The sequence below is a fragment of the Bombus flavifrons genome, chromosome 13 (genome assembly GCF_040668555.2).
Source record: "Bombus flavifrons isolate JBK064 chromosome 13, iyBomFlav1_principal, whole genome shotgun sequence".
Lineage (NCBI taxonomy): Eukaryota > Metazoa > Arthropoda > Insecta > Hymenoptera > Apidae > Bombus > Bombus flavifrons.
The window spans coordinates 8,679,638-8,696,044 of NC_138454.1; the positions used below are offsets into that span (position 1 = coordinate 8,679,638).

The 16,407-nt window shown below is 41.7% G+C and overlaps 1 protein-coding gene across 3 annotated transcripts in view; it reads left to right on the forward strand.

The window, feature by feature from the left end:
• Window positions 1–913: 913 nt before the first annotated feature.
• Window positions 914–16,407, forward strand: part of LOC138186002 (uncharacterized) — a 29,988-nt gene continuing 14,494 nt past the window's right edge. The window contains exons 1-2 of one of the 3 annotated variants that reach the window (XM_069125416.1): window positions 914–1,187; window positions 5,164–5,641. In XM_069125416.1, coding sequence (XP_068981517.1) covers window positions 5,560–5,641 — 82 coding nt within the window. In that variant the 5' untranslated portion in view covers window positions 914–1,187; window positions 5,164–5,559. Of the gene's footprint in view, window positions 1,188–4,561; window positions 4,619–4,764; window positions 4,917–5,163; window positions 5,642–16,407 lie in introns of those variants that run through there. The other 2 variants (XM_069125417.1, XM_069125418.1) reach the window with 2 other exon arrangements.

The following is a 16,407-nucleotide window of genomic DNA, read 5'->3' on the forward strand; positions in this document are numbered from 1 at the left end:
CGACGCAACAACAGCCCCTTCTTCAACGTGCAGCAATTACCTTCCCCCTTAAGACAGAGTAAACCGCTCTTTAAACCGTCCCTCAAGTACTCCTTTCCGTCCATCGAGACGGTCCCGTTTCTCCTATAGACTTGTCCTCGCGCGTTTCTATCCTCTTCACAAGGGGAGACGGAGTAACAGCTCTTGGGGGTGGATCAGCAAAAAAAAGAGACAACAGAGCGAGTTCTCGTCTCCCGTGAGGGAAGGACAGAAAGCGAGGTAGCACGAGGGTCGGAAGAAGGAGAGAAGAGAAAAGACGATGGTGGCTGGTGAACGCGAGAAAGGTAGGGTATTAACCGTGAAGAAACGAGGACCGGCTTTTCACGGTGGTGTCTCGAAGGCATAGCGGGGTCTCTGCTTCCGACTGCAGATACATTGCGACATGGAACCGGGGGTTAGTGTAGGGGGTTTCGTGGTGGCGCGAGAGGGGCGAAGGGACCGGCGACGAGGGTGGTGGGTTGCTCGGGGCTCGAAAGGGGGATGAAATGCGCCGCGACGCGCTGCGGCGAAGCCAGACGGAGACGGACTGAGTTTCTGCTCCGCATCCGCAGCATCCTCCCTCTCTATCCTCTCTGTCCTTCTTCAGCCCTTTCTCTATCTAGTTTTCTTTCTTCGTATCCCCTTCCTACTCCTTCGTCTCGTCGTTCATCCTCCTCCTTCTTTCCCTCTATCATTCCTTCCTCTCTCTCTCTCTTCCACCCGGTTAACTTTCATTCCGTCCTTTCCCTTCTCCACTCTGATCCTCCTCTTCCGCGTTTAACGTGTCTTCTATTTCCACGCGCCCGGCATTACGCTCTCCTTCATCCCTTGCGATCCTCCTCTCTTTCTGTCTCGCTGTTTCTGCCTTTCTCCATTTCACCCCCCGACTCAAACCACCGCGGTCCAGTCGAGTGTCGGCCCGTGAACCGTGCAGTTCGCCTCGTGGCTCGTTCGCACGACGGCTGCGTGACGATCAAATTGTCCATTCGGCTGGTAGGAACGCGCGCGACTCGACAGCCGGCATCCTTGCAAAGACCACCTACATAGATCACGGCAGGATTTAAGAAGAGTCGGGCATAAGAGGAGATTCTATCGGCCGGTTGGACAGCGAGTGGCGAGAACCAGTGTAGAAGCCAGCAACCGGAATCCACGTGGTGTTGACGTGAAAGGTAGAAGGGGTGCTCTCACTGGGAAGGGTGGAAAGGGTTCGAAAGTGTACTGTTATTGGTCGTTTATCTAATACGGTCACATGTTTCGTGTTTGAACAACGGAACGATATTTGTAGCTTGTGTGAAAATATTGGTATTCCTGAAGAGTTTGTAGATCGCTACGATAGCGATTCCCTTAATTTGCCTCTCTTTTCTTTTTTTTTCAAACAATGGTTTTCCAGTTTCGCGTAAAATATACGATTGGGACGAAATGTTGGATATTCGTGTTTGAAGCAGCACGTTCGAAAAATTGAAATGCAGATAAAATATTTGTTTGTTGCCGTTTGTAGTACTCTTAACCAGTGGATGGAGCAATGGGCAAAATATTTTCTTTCTCTTCTCTTCTTGAGATACCAACTAATTCTTCAACTTGAACACGCTATTGCCTCAAAGCAGCCAAATAAGCAGACCTAGTTTACGCTATTCTCAACAAGTCGAGAGGAGAAGCTTCTCAGCTTATTAAGCTCCGCTCTCTTCAACCTTTCCACCGCAACGCCCAAAACACGAAAAAAGAAAAAAAAGAGGAAAAAAAAGCTGTATCGCGTCGAGAGAAAACATTTCTCGCGAATTTTCTTTCTTGCAATGAAATTCCTTTCCCCATTTCTTTTATTCCTTTTTAGAGACGCGCCATGTATCACACGATTCGGTCTAAAAATGAGGGCTTTTAAGAGGACCGGAAGCAGACCTTCCGTAACTCTTTGACACGTTGCAAACACGCGTCATCGGTTCGCTTAACATTCTTCGTATTCTGATCAGACGCGATCGAAATTCGCTTGCGTGCACTCCGATTGAAAATCAGCAATCCCGGTCCACGTGCCGCGAATCCTAAATCGTAACAAGCACCTGGCTACCTGATTCTACAGCCATTTTGAATCCTGAACGTGTTTGTTTCGAACGATATAGATTTTAAACGATGTTTCTTGGTGTTAAAGGATTCTCTTTACCAAAACAAAAAACAAACTTTTCTGTCATCAGTCAACGGTCAAAATTTTCTAATACTTTCGTGGATCGCACGAGTTATCACTATGTATACGACATTGACCTATTCGAACGCTCTTTTTTTATATTTATCACATAAATAATGCGTAAGCTAAGATTAAATATTATAGATCGAAAGGTCAAATAATTTACGCGAAAAAATTTCGAAGGATCTTTTTGTCATGTAACGCGTCGTATCCGCGACGCACAAATTTCATTTTCGGTGAAATACGAGAATGGAACAAGTCAAAGAATCGAATGTTTATCGCGTTTCACGGCTAGCAGAGCGAGAAACGTTTCCTCGTGTTCAGTTTTCCAGCAACTGAAGCAAAATCGAACCGGACGTTCCATACTTGTTTGTACAGCAACGATAAATATCGAAGTTAATGGCTATCGCCATCTAGAAGGTGCGCGATTCAATGGAGGTTAATCGACCGACATCGGATCTGAATGAAACTAAATCGCGTTAGGCTTGATTTCCTTCTCACAAAAGAATCCAATTATAAGCCTTTCAACGGCCATTCGACAATAACCGGCCCAGTGTTCCTAACCTCTTTCCTTTCCGCCAGCATTAACCAAATTAAAATTCCCGCTCGCGATTGGTGAATGGTTTTTAAGCCGTACAAAGCTTCGTGGTTTAGCGTTTCTCCTCCAACTCTTTGTTATTTTTTTCCTTGCGGACGACTTCATTTAATATCGCGTGAAAAATTAACATTTATCGATTTTACGTTGTAGTATATGTATGCCATGGTGAATGTACTGTGAGTGAACGAAGTATATTAGGCTTGTAAGATCAGTCAGGTGTTGAAGTTTACGCTTTAAGAGTCAAAACAGTAATTTTAGATATAAGTATGGCGGACAGTATGCCAAATACCGATATACTGTATAAACTAGAAACGGATTTTGCAAGTACATAATCTGTAATTTTGTAAAGAAGTTGTATATATAAATTAATAAATGGCCCGGAAGCCATTAAAATGCATACGACTTCGAGTATGTCGCCAATTAGTGTTTTACTTCACGATCTCGTTATATCTCTTCTACAAATTATACGAGATGTTTCATATCTAATGACACGTTTGCTACATTTCAAGAAATTGCTTCATTCGTCTTGCATATTTCGTAATTCGAATGGTCACGTAAGAAACCCCATAATACCGTATAATACGTGTTTCTACGATAACGATTTGTTACAGTTGAAGTCAGTGACCAATCTCGTAAATTACATGTTCAGTCATATTGTCGTAGTCGACTAACGCGTGCGCGTTACAGCTTTATTTATGTCGCGATAAACGCTTCTAAATTAGAAAATAATTAACCACGCGTCAGAAGCCAGAATTTCCTGCGAAATTCATATCCGTTCTTTAATGTTCGCATCGCATCCGCGAATTTTTTACTTCAAACTTTATTCAAACAAATAAATGGTGAAGAGAGAGGATCTAAACAAAGAACGCAGCATCGTTTGTCACTTTAAACTCATCATTCATACCTGGTGTGTTAACCGACGAGACCATTGTGCAGTTTGCGAGTTCGTAGAAAGTAAAATGCAGCATTAATGTTCATCCAAGCGTGTCCCAAGAGCCCTCGGATAATGGGTTAATTCTTCCAAATCTTTAGAGAATCAGGTATTTGTACTAGTAACAGCATAATTAATACACTTCTTGATTTTATTAATATCTTTAATTCCATTGTTGGTTGGCGATATCGCAGCTGGGTTCGTTATGGCGGTATAACGAAATGTCGAACGAAGAACGCTCGGCAAAGTTATCACGATCATGCGACTACATCAATTTCTCCTGTGATTTTCACGTATAAATGTCGATAAAGTCACCGAGTCGGCTTGAGCGTATTGCTACGAAGAGGCACTCGATTCAAGTACCGATCACATATACCGTGGCAGCATAAAAAACAACACCGGTAATTTATCGCGATGCTCCAATACTTCCGTTTTCGATAACAGCGTTGATGCGACGATTTTCTCGATGACCGTGCATCTTTTATCACTCCGCGAATATACCCGGCGATTATTCCCGGTTATTTACATATTAAAAAGATACCGCTATAAATAATGACATAAATCTTGGTGGTAATTCGCTTAGTTTCGTATCTTTCGCGACGAATCTAACACGAAAACGTAAATGTTTAACACGTAAGGCACGCACCTTATTTCCCGCGAAACGTGTGATGCACTTGATCAACGATCTTTAGCTATTTATGTCAATATTAAACTGGTGGCGCCCCCTTTTAGTATATTGAAAGAAGTTTAGAATTCACGAAAACAGGAAAGGGGGCGTGGTGTGGGGAAACTTTAGACCCGCTAATAGGTTTGTAATCTATTAACAAACTCAGTGGTCGGAGGCTGTCACTGATCTTGGCGGTACCGAACGAAATGAAGAAACACAAGTATCACTCGTGTAAGGATTTAGATACGTTATGGCGACGAATGTTGTGTATATACGGCGGAAAATATACAGTGAAATCTTAAATTACGGCATTAATCGACGACATCGATTGACACATTCGGAGCTTGAAACTAGAAGAGTCACTTGTGAATTAACCGTCAAATTTCTTTCTAATATGTATACGTGTCTGGTGTGAAAGTAGCAAATTGTGTACTTTTAGAATTCTCTTTCCAAATTGTATGTTACGGAGGTCCCGAACTTCTTATCTTTCTCAAGGCATATCAAATCACTGTTGGAGTTCTCGAAGCATGTAAGCTTTAACGTGTGATCGATTTCGTGACCGTAATAATATCTTTTCTATTCACAATATGTGGACAAATCATGTGTTTCCATTTTAACTTTACCACGAAACGTATTACATTATCGATGTAACGATCGATGAGACACGCCATTTTCCCGCGCTTTCGAAGTGAACAGAATCGCGACATTCGCGTGACTAGAAATAAATGATCGGGAAACGTTAAGTACCATTCCTTACCTGTATATCTTTTGCGAAGGTGAAGCCGCGGTGCAGCCAGAAGGAAAACCAAGTCCACAAAGAGAAGAAGTCAGTTATTTCGGTGTTAATTGAGTGACGACGTCCTCACATAGACGCGCGCATACATGGTCATCAGGAGCGGTGCCTAATTGGCACGGAAACAACACGGCCATCTTAATTGGTTAATTTGCGAAGAGGCCCGGGAACCCATGCGTCACGGCACGCTCGACTATCGCAGGATGCAGTTACCTATGGCCATCTTGGAATAATCTTACTGCCCTTTTCTTATATTACTTCCCCCCGATCGGGCCGGATCCGGTGAACCAAGGACTACCATACCGTCTTAACGATAATTCGAACAACCTTCCTCCTTTTCTATGACAAGTTCCTGCAATACGTGACCAAATTCGCGACCATGACCAGCGGACAGAGGAACAAGTCTGTAGTACATCCGGAACAGCGGTATGCCTACATGCCCTGTCCGCTCTATGACACCGGTGAGTTAACCATTTCTTTTGTTTCCAATGCTTTCCGTTTAACAACATAACGATATTACCTATACCGTTCAATTCCGTAATAATTCTAGAGGATTTAAACCATTATGGCAGTCGACGTGTTAGAAGGCATACATTTATTTTCTTTGGATGGTTTTGGACAATTAATCAGGAAACTTCGTAGTTTAAATATATTATATTTCTCTCGTGAAGAAATTCAAATGACCAATGTCTGGTGCACTTGTTCGGGCTCTCGTTTGTTCGAACAAAGGAAAATCGCGCAGCCAGGATGCGTAATACGATAGAAAGTCGCGAAATGCACAAGGATCATCGTTTACGTAGGCTTCATACGACTGCTGTTCCACTTACTTATTATTTGCCATAGGAATGCAAACAGAGTAAGAAACCGCGGTTTCTATGAGATTTCCCTGTCGATTCCTGAAAGTTGCCGGCCAGGAGTTCGTAATAAAGGAAATTGGATTTCTATAGCGAACGAATAAAGTTTCAGACGGTCGAATCGGAACGAGCACTTCGGCCTTGGTGGCCTTACCGCGAGATCCTCCAGTTACTTTGTATCTAAATGTCGTTCGGTTTAACAAAGGCTGACTAATAAATAAGCTTCTTCTCCAACTTTTAAATAGATCCTCGTTTCTTTTGCGTTCGCTGCGGCGAAAATGATCGTTGGATTTTTCGTATCGAAGGGATGAGCAAAAGAAACGGAAAATGCGGAGGCGGAAAAGAATAAGATCTAAGAAAAAAGGAAGAATGGAAAAAGAGGAACGAAGTTAAGAAGGAAGAATTTATTGAATTGGGCAAAAAGTTTTCGCATTCTTTATGAGATGTCATTTCCGTATGTCACTGAGTAAGCTGTTAATAATTATGTATTCTCCTATTCTCATAACATTATCGCTTATGCAGTTCGTTACAGAGTTATGTGAATGTTGTGTTAAAAATTATTTTATGTTTAAACAATACACTTTCCATGTAAGCTGATTTGCGGAGCGTGAAATGTTATTCATCGCAACATAGCGGTATTTACTATGACAGAAATGCAGAAAACTTTCACTCGACTCAATAATTTATATTCAAAACATTTGAATTATCCTGTAGACTAGGTTCGCGAAATTTATTCGTTCAAGAATGATATTTTACTCGTCGCTAAGCCGCGTCGGTAGAACAATTTACGATCACGCATAAATTAAGCGATTAGTTTGCGCATTACTGTCATCATCAATATTTATTAAATCATTTTACTGCGTTTTAAGGCGCGCTTATGTAACTCCTTGTACGTACACATGGCCATTTGAACAACAAAACTACGAAGTTTCCTAGCTAAGTGCGTCGAATCCGCGAAACCACTTGCACGTATCTTTCACTGCAGTTTTTCTTTCATTTTCCGACCGTACGGTATAAGAGTACTTGTCACACGATTATCAGCATGGGCTTTATTTCGATTAAAATAAACTCAGATGCATCCATATTTACGTAAATACGAAAATAACTGATGCAACGTGTTAGCAAACTCCGAGGAGTTGATTGCCAATAAATTCCTCGCGTTTCGAACAAACTTTTCTTACTAACCTTGTTATATCGTAGACTTACGTACCAAGTTTCTTAAGAAAACTATAAAAGTACAATCAATTTGTTCAAAGATCTATAGTAGAAAGTCTCCTTCAATGAACATGATCCTCTTTCTTTTTGTCTTGAAATGTTTCTGCTTAGAGACAAAATTGTTGCATGCGCTAAATCTACTTGCATGCGGTCAATTATGCCTGGAAATTAATTATAGCGACGAACAATAACCCTGGGTGCTCGTGATCTATCAGCGTGACTCGTGCGACAATGAACACGTCGCCCAATTTGACCGAAACTTTAGTCTCGGGACATAAATGACACGACCTGACCACAGAGCAGCGATGACATTCTGTGTCGAAACTAGTGTATCCAAGTTCGCCACGTATGATGAACGATCCCCTAGTGTCGAAGCCGAATTTACAACAGAGCCTAAGAGATAGGGTAGGAAAGTAGGAAAAGTTTCGTTTATGACATTCCACTCACGTGTTCCCAGTACCAACGCGTTATTAAAACAATACTCACAGGGTAGCTGAATGACAGTTAATCGAGAATCTTTTGATCAATGACACGAGATATTTCACTCTTTCCTTCTGGTTGGTAAATTTTCAATGTTGGTTAAAGCAGATAGTTTTCAAGCGATATGTCATGCTCAAGAATGATTACCTATAGTTTGTCGAATTTGGTTATATACATGGAATAATGGATTTCATTGTTGCCTATTCCAGGGTACCTGTTAAGTCAACATACTCTGCATACAGGATCGGCAAGATAAACTTAAACCAGATCCAAAGATACACGTTTGATCGATGCGCGGTCAGCCGCACAAAGAGACCACCGCACCGTCTCGTTTCAATCGGGCAGATCCCTTCGCTCCATAGAACATTCGATTTTGCACGCCTTGCTTTTAGTTATCAAACCGATATCCAACGAATCACAACGCTATTATCACTGATTATTAACGTTTGTCGTTTTTAGGTCAAAACGTACTTCTTCAGTTTTAAAGAATATTCGACTCAACGTTATTCGACTGATGCATATTACCGATCAACGCTTCGCTATACATAGAAGTTGAGGAAATCTTTCTTCCTCACGAACAATAGTTTAGAAGAATGCAGGTGATATTAGAAAATATTAGAAGGACATGAATTTTCCACGTGCTATCTGGAGTACAAAGTTGGTAAAGTTGAATAATATCGAAGCTTAGGGCAGAGGTAGCGCAGTTTCAAGTTGTTACTCGACAAGTTTCCCTCCGAAGGGAACCTACTATTTCGCGATGCTGGCGATTTAGAACGATTCGCGTCGCTTCATGTTTCATTCACCATCCGTTTCATTATGCATCGCGGTGGTTAGCGAGGCCACGTACCCACGTGTTCCCGGATTAATTGCAATTTCCGTCACCTCGCGACACACCCGTAGACGATGTGACTAACACCGTCACGAACAAAAACCCGGTTCCTGCGAATTTAAGTCTGTTCAGCTTACTTAATTCTTTGTATCACCGTGTGATATGGAAATTGCCTACCTGTCGCTGCACAAAGATGTTTAGTATGTAAATATATATTGCTTTCCTTTGAATGTCGTACAGGGGGATCGAAAAGCTGTTAGTCTAGGTAGATTTAGGTTTATAGCAGGGTTTAAGTGTAGCGGGATTGGACCTTTACGAGACTTTAGAAGTACAGTTAACTCTTGTGTCCAAAGTAAGGTGCATATTCGGAGAGAAGTTGATCTAAATGGGATCTTCTTAATAGCGTTTAAAGATAGAAAGTTTGACGAATATGAAATAAATTAAAGTTGCTTAAAATTGTAAAACCATCGCCGTTCGAAGTATGTACTTCTTAAACTTTATTAATTGCTTGTGATTTAAGGATCGGTTTTATTCAAATGGCAAGGCTCTCGTAATAAACTTTATAGTTTAGAAAAAATTATAGCGAGCTTTCAGTTTGAAGCGATATACTCTTGGAATCTACGATCGTCAAGCCGCGAGATTTACCCCACGCATGGAATCAAAGATTCGAATGTCCAGCATCTTTCAGCATCGAGGGCAACGCTAATCGTCAGGCAAGTTACTTGAACAAGCGTTGCAGTGAGATTGCCATTGAGTTCACTTGGCAGATATAAAAGGCCACTGTGTGTCGTTGGCTCGACGAACATGGGAGAAATAGTCCGAGAATAGTCTAATTAAGGAAACTATCGGTTCAGAAACAGGGTCCATTAGATATCGCGTTTGCCAAGTAAGCCAACTATTCGTCCCCCCGCTCCGGGTTGGCTTCGCTCAACTATCGAACGCAGATAAAACTATTTAACCGAGAACAGAGTGACTATAAAAGCGGCTCGTCGTTGTGTCCAAATATTTGCCATCGAGTAAACTTGGAACGAAAGATCAAATGCTTTCGAACAAACAGTTCTAAATTCTCGTTTCGTAATATTTTATACAATTTATTTAAGATGCCACTTCGTAGGCGTTAATTCTGGCGAAAACACGTTCGAAGTAAAGCGAATCGTGGAAATGAGTTTTGACGCAAGTTAAACAAATCCGCGTTACAGCTCGAACAAACGTCAAACTCGAACGAGGATAAGTAAAGTTCTCCACGCCTCGATGGAATTGTTCGGAGTTGCTCGTTCAACCAGCGATTCGCGTGTTTCTGAACAATTATTTACAACGGCAATCGCTTCAATGACTCACTTTTTCCTTTGTTTCGATAATTCGATATCAAGGCAAGGGTATAAAGTAGAAACTAAAATATCGGTAATCGATCGTGGTTAATTGTGCATGCAACTATGTACACGGGGATCAAAGAATTTGCTGAATCGCGTTTGCTTGCTGTAAACCAGATTATCGTAAATCATGTTGCAATGCGTGGCGAGGAATCGAACCGAGAAATTCGACATTCTGCGATCGCGGTGCGTGTCGAGGTTTGCTTTTTCCAAATTGCAAAAGTCAAAATCGCAGTAAAGTCAATTTAGAAAATCTATCATGCGTGTACTCGGCGTAAATGTTACGCGTTTTCTTTATTTTTCCTTCTTCGAGAGCTTCGTGGAACGTCGTGCTTACGCGCTCGGAAAAGCGTTAACGAGTCACTGTTTCACGAATGGTAAGTCGATCGAAGTTAAACGAAAATCTGTCTCTTCGCCTTTCGTAAGCAACAAGGCTTTGTATTACGACGCGTAGACTCACCCATGTAAATTTCACAGGAAATTGGATTTTGCAAGTCTGAAGTGCCTCATGATAGATGGTATACTGTGGTATAATGATCGAACGGCAGCGCGGTTCGCTTTTAAATGGTAGAATTTCTAATCTCGTGATAAAATCGAAAAACTTGTACACGATTAGCAGTACCAATATCTTCCTCTCTCAATCTCAACACCACCTTATTTTGCCGCAGAAAAGTAAAAAATGTGTTAAAAGAACATTTGAAAAACAAAGATGAATCGTCTCGATTCTATCCTTGAAAGCGGAAAAACTTGGCTGCGCGTTCTCAAGATCGATCACCTATTAATTAAAAGTCGCAATCGTAACAGCGTCGAGTAATTCGAGTCGATAGAAAAATCGTCGTCTTGCGATCTCTTTCCTGAAAATAGCAAGAATGCAGGAATGTAAATAATTCCGGTGGTAGGAACGCGAGGCCAACCCCTGGAGGAACTGCGAATTAGCTTTAGAGACTAAGTGCGAGCTCGGGGCGCAAGGAAGTCAAGGTTATCGCGACGAGGATTACACGTTGGCTCGTATACACAGTAGGGAGAAAAAGAAATTTGCACGGGCGCATCAAGGTGTGCGATCGATTGTCTAACTCGTCCGTGGACGAGCGTCGAAACGCTCGTCTGACGGCCATGATTTCGTGACAGAACCCGATAGACGCTTTATTTCGAGGAACGGATTGCTTCGATGCGAGATTTCAAAGCTTGCGTGCTATGTTGTACAATTTCGATTAGATCTAAACAAAGTATATCGACCCACCCGAGTGGAACGAGGTGATAATTATAATTAATCGATAGTTAAAACAGCGTGACCACGTGTCTTTTAAACGCGATGGATTTCGAAATTTGGAACTCAGAAATTGGTCTCTGAAATAGGAGATACGTGGTACCAAAAACGTTTCTCTTGCGACAAGTGCCATCAAAAGCTTATTTTCATGCGCACGATGGTTCAATCACGTATGCAGAATGTCTTAACTTTCAACGTTGCACGATTTATCGAGAGATCTCTTTCATTTGTATCCTGCCAACCTTTAGAAGCATTGATAAATCTGGTCCGCCTTTTAACAGGTGCTATTTGTCTTCTCCTCAAGCACGCAGCTCGTGTGCTGCGTAGTTTTCTGAACGGTGAAAGGGAGAAAAAAATGGTACTGGATATCGCGCGACATTGGCCCTCGATTTTCCTCCACTGGTTAAATAAGCTATCGAGGATAAAAGAACTGGTCACGGTTCTGGTCATGGGAACCAGTACGTGACGACGATTTATTCTACTTAATCCGTTCGATCGTACCTGTTTAATGAATCTCGTAGTCGTTAGATCAGCGCTGATAAATGAACGAACGAAGGCAAGATCATCGAGGATTATTTATTTATTTACAGTGGACTTTTGCGCGAATTTTCACTTCACAGCATCATCGCGTAAAATAGATCAAAATTATGGCCACCCAATATCTCTCGACGTGAAATACGATTGTGAATGTAACAGACTGATACGCGAAGTTGATTGATATCGAGGTTAACGGCTTTGGCTCTTGTCATCGTTGGCGAGCAATGTACAGACGCTTCACGGTTCGTTGGCGAAAAAAAAAAAATGACACGCTCGATCGAATATATTAGAAATTCAACCGAGAGCCATAATTCTTTACGCTCTTTGAAGTGTCGAAGCTCTGGATCGACGCGAAGGTATTTTGAAGGTTTCGAAAGTAACCGAAAGAAAGAGGCGAATGAAATTTTGGATCGACGTATTTCCATTTAAAATTTAGAATCTTTTTACAAAGATAAATTTTATAGTCTAAATAAAAAGCTCAGGGACTTTGGTTCGAAGACTCGGTCTTGATTTCATTTAGATAACATTCATTTTTTCAATTAGATAGCTAGAAGAGAAGAATAACGGAGTTCGGATGGCTGGTAGAAAACCGGAAATCATCTGGTCTCCAAATTTCTGGCAAACGATAAATGCAGGGTCGTAATTCCGAGTACCGGCCTTGTTAAGCTCTCGTCTGTTTTATGACTACTTGTTGAACCGAGCAAACGACCGTATCGAAACAGTCGGCGATGGTTTTCCTCTTTCCACCAAGTTTACGTTCCCGTGTTGCATTCTTGGCTGCGTCCTCGCAATATTCAAACTTACGCGCTTGAAACTAGGAATTTTCCAAAATTCCGATATTCTACGGAGCTTGGTCCGAGATTCATTCCTGGAAGATCGCCATTTAGAACAACGAACAGACGCAACTTTCCCCAAAGGTAAATCCTTGTTTCGTTCCGAAGAATCTCGCGATTTTATCTCGTCATTTGGAGCCGAGAGCAATAACGAGGAAGCGCTTGTGCTACATTCCTGAATTTCCAGAGATCGTGAATTATTGCGGGCATGTTATTTGCCACGTACGTTCTTTCAACAATAACCGTGACTTTTTATCGAGCGTCTCAGACAATGCCTGACTCGTGTCTCGTTTTATGTGCGTCGGACGGGAATCATTGTCAACGGTACAAATTGAGAACGTTCCTCGCTATGATGGAAGTTTATCTAGCAGAACCGTATTGTGTTTACCGTGTGTAGATGGCGTACAATTATACATACACGCTGTCGTACGATGAAACTCGACTTTACTCGTTCTTCGAAAGGAGAATTCCTTATATTTTTCCTTATAATCTCTTTACCTTGATCTATTGCAATTTTTTCCAAACACCGACTCTTTCACGGTTTCCTAACGATCTCGCTACGTGCGATCAAATATTCTACTAATAAATTAAATGTCCTGTACTAATATAGTAGTTCGTAAGAATAAACACGTTGAAAACACGAATCTGTCATACATCGTGTCACTCTCATCGCACGGAAATCAGACAAAACGATGTAACCGCAAGTTCAACGAATAAAATAGGCTTGAAGGAACGAACAATCGAGAACAGGTCGAACGAATCGGGAAACAGATAGATGGGAAGATGCACGGGGTGTTGTTCGACAAACAAGTTGATCGTTTGCCTTGCACGTGACGCGATGGGAACTACGGCGGGGCTGGATGCAAAATTCCAAAAGGTGGCGCGGGTACGTCTCGATTGAGTTGGACTGGACTCTGAAAATAGCACGCGGTCGTGGAAGCAACGCGACGTGAACTTGACGACGGCGAAGGTCGAACGCGCGCTATCGGAATGCGGATAAAGTACGCAGGTGAGGTATTTGCGTTGCAATTTTACCTCCTCGAGCGTTTCGAAGCGTAGGGGAGCGAACCAGAGCGGAATCGATCGGAGTTGGTTTCGCGAACTGTTGCGGTATCGATTCGTTGCTATTGCACCGTGTACTGTCGAACTGTACTCGTTGGTTTCGCGAAAACAAATCGAATTTTACGTACGAGCTGGTCCGACTTTTCCTTTTGAACGGTGCTCCTTTGATGAAGGCGTTTCGTGGAGAAATTTGAGGAGAAGAGAAAGTAAGTTAGACGTTAGTTGGACGTTGTATTACAACATGCGGTTCAATATACAGAACGAATATAAAATGGATATTAAGCAACTAATGTCAACCAATGAGCACGTAAAAATGAATAAGTTATTCGTGGATCTGGAGATTTGGAATTAATTGATCGTTAATAGAAATATTTAGAGACATGCGTGACTATATTCTCCTCAAAGTATTACGTTTATCAATCGTACTCGTGATATTTGAATATTTCTATCGTAAAGTTTCCTCGTTAATTTGTACTTCGAATGTCGATAATGCTCTTCCACGTGGTTTCCCCGCTTTTGCCTTTTTTTTTTCGATAGAAATTCTCAAAATTTGATGTATGATCTTTTCGCTATTTTACGTCTTTCGTGACTGGTAGATTTTTCTAAGAAAGATTGATAGTTGCACGAGTGTAAGAAATGTGATTAATAACCAAAATATCTTGCAACTTTTGCTCTAAGAGTTTGGCAAAATTCTCGATATAAAAAGGGTACTTCTCGAAGTTTTTCATTCGAAGAACCACGATACGAGCTTTTGGAAGTAGAATTGTAAGTGCATTGGCTTGTAGAAACATGTAATACGACCTATGGACTAAATGGAATTAAAAAGTCAGACAAAATATCTCAAATACTTTTACAATACAAAATAAACAGAGCCTCGAATATTTCTCACGCGTATTTCTACAAAACTCTTTGCGTTTTCCTTCAAGAATTCAGTCTTACGACTTTTTAAAATTTTAAGCAACGTTCCATCGATCGCGTACCTCTCGTCGCACGTTTACAAATATTTTCTACGATCGGATATTTCTAGGATGTCGTAAAATAATTCGACATCGTCTTAGAATCCTCTTCGAACGTTATTTCGCGTTTTCTATCCGAAGTTGACTGGATCCGTGCTGACGTAAAAACCTAATGTCTCCGTGCTCATCTTTTCTTGACAGAGCAAACGTCACTCGCTGTTCCTTCTACGTTCTTCCGTCGCTACTTTTCATCTCATTTTCGTTTTTGCTCGGTTATTACGTCCCGGAATACTTTTTCGATGTCGTTTATAAAAAGCGTTTTTCGTGCCGTTTAACGCGCAGACGTGGCTTTCGTAAACGCCAACTCGTTTGAAATTCGTCGGGCAATTTGTTCGAACAAACTGTTCGACAACATTTTATGCCTCGCTCGTGGAACGCGTATTTCCAACACACGGCAACGCGCACGCAAAACGCTGAATTTTGTGTACAGTGGGTGTGCAGTCAATGAATACTTGAACTTCATGGCAGTTTCGTGACTATCGATGACCACGTATGGCCTGCCCTTTGCTCGTACAGGAGGAGCTTTACATTTTCTATCGAATAATTCGCCGAGTAAAAATAACTCGATCGTTTCGTGTTTCACTTTCAATTACAAAGCCAGGAAGATCGGAAATATTTCCAAAAAATGATTACCACCTTCTGCAATTTGATAAACGTAGATCATTTAGAAGATTGCCAAAGAGTAAGAATGAATTAAAAGTTGTCGGGAATGAAAAGACATAAAAATACGATAAATCGCGTTAGAAGTTCGTTAACATCGTTGAAATGACCCCACGCGGTAAAATTAGCAAACGATAAACGTTGAACCGCGCGCTTGAACCTCCAGGTTCAAGTTTAACGCTCCTCCCGTTCTGCTTTCGCCTGAACGCCTAAGTAGAATGTCGAGCGCCGCGAAGTTACGAGAAGTTGCCAACTCCTCGCAGTCGTCACTGTCGAGCCACTTAGTGCCGCGTTTCCATCGGGCTAATATTCCACCGAGAAACGCACTCGCGAACCCTCGTAGGGATCGATTTTGAATAGAAGAACACGCTAACGACGAACAATCTTTCTTCCAATGGTCGTTTAAACGCTACAGATATTATTAGCTGCGAAGCTATTTCCTGCTAACAACGACGAATGCTCACAAGGATGGTCGTGAGGAAAGAAACTTTATTACCATCTGAAATATAAGTCTCGAGCTGAAGGTGTAGACTGGTAAAAAAGACACTCCTTGTTTCGATTTCTCGAATACGATCGGATCTGTGCGAAAGAATCGCGATCGTTGAAAAATATGGAGCATTACAAAGATTAACGAAATCGTTTCGTTTCGATAAGAGTTTAGATATCAAAGTTGAGGATCGATCGCCGTGACATTGCACGATCGACGACTGATTCCACCGATTCTCTGTTTGCCAATCTCTTGCGCACAGTACGCCGGTTCCCCTAAATTAGCCACCTTGAAGTATTCATAGTTTTTGTCTTACCGCCAACGCGGTGTTAATGCGTTTACGTTAGTCTTGCAACGAATGCCAAGAATAAGCTTTGCCGATCACACGATGTAAATAATATCTATCTGATTGATCATTTGCTTTTTGCCGCGTCATCTTCCGTTTCGTTTCCGTATTTCCTTTAATTAGTAGAAAAATCGTACAGAGAGTAATTGGCGGAAATTGTTTCATAGGAAATGTGGTGGAAAGGCAAACGAACGATCGCGAGAATAAAACGTGGCAGGTGAACGAGAGAATTGCAAGAAACACGAAATGCGTCCAAGGCTGTCCTGTTAAT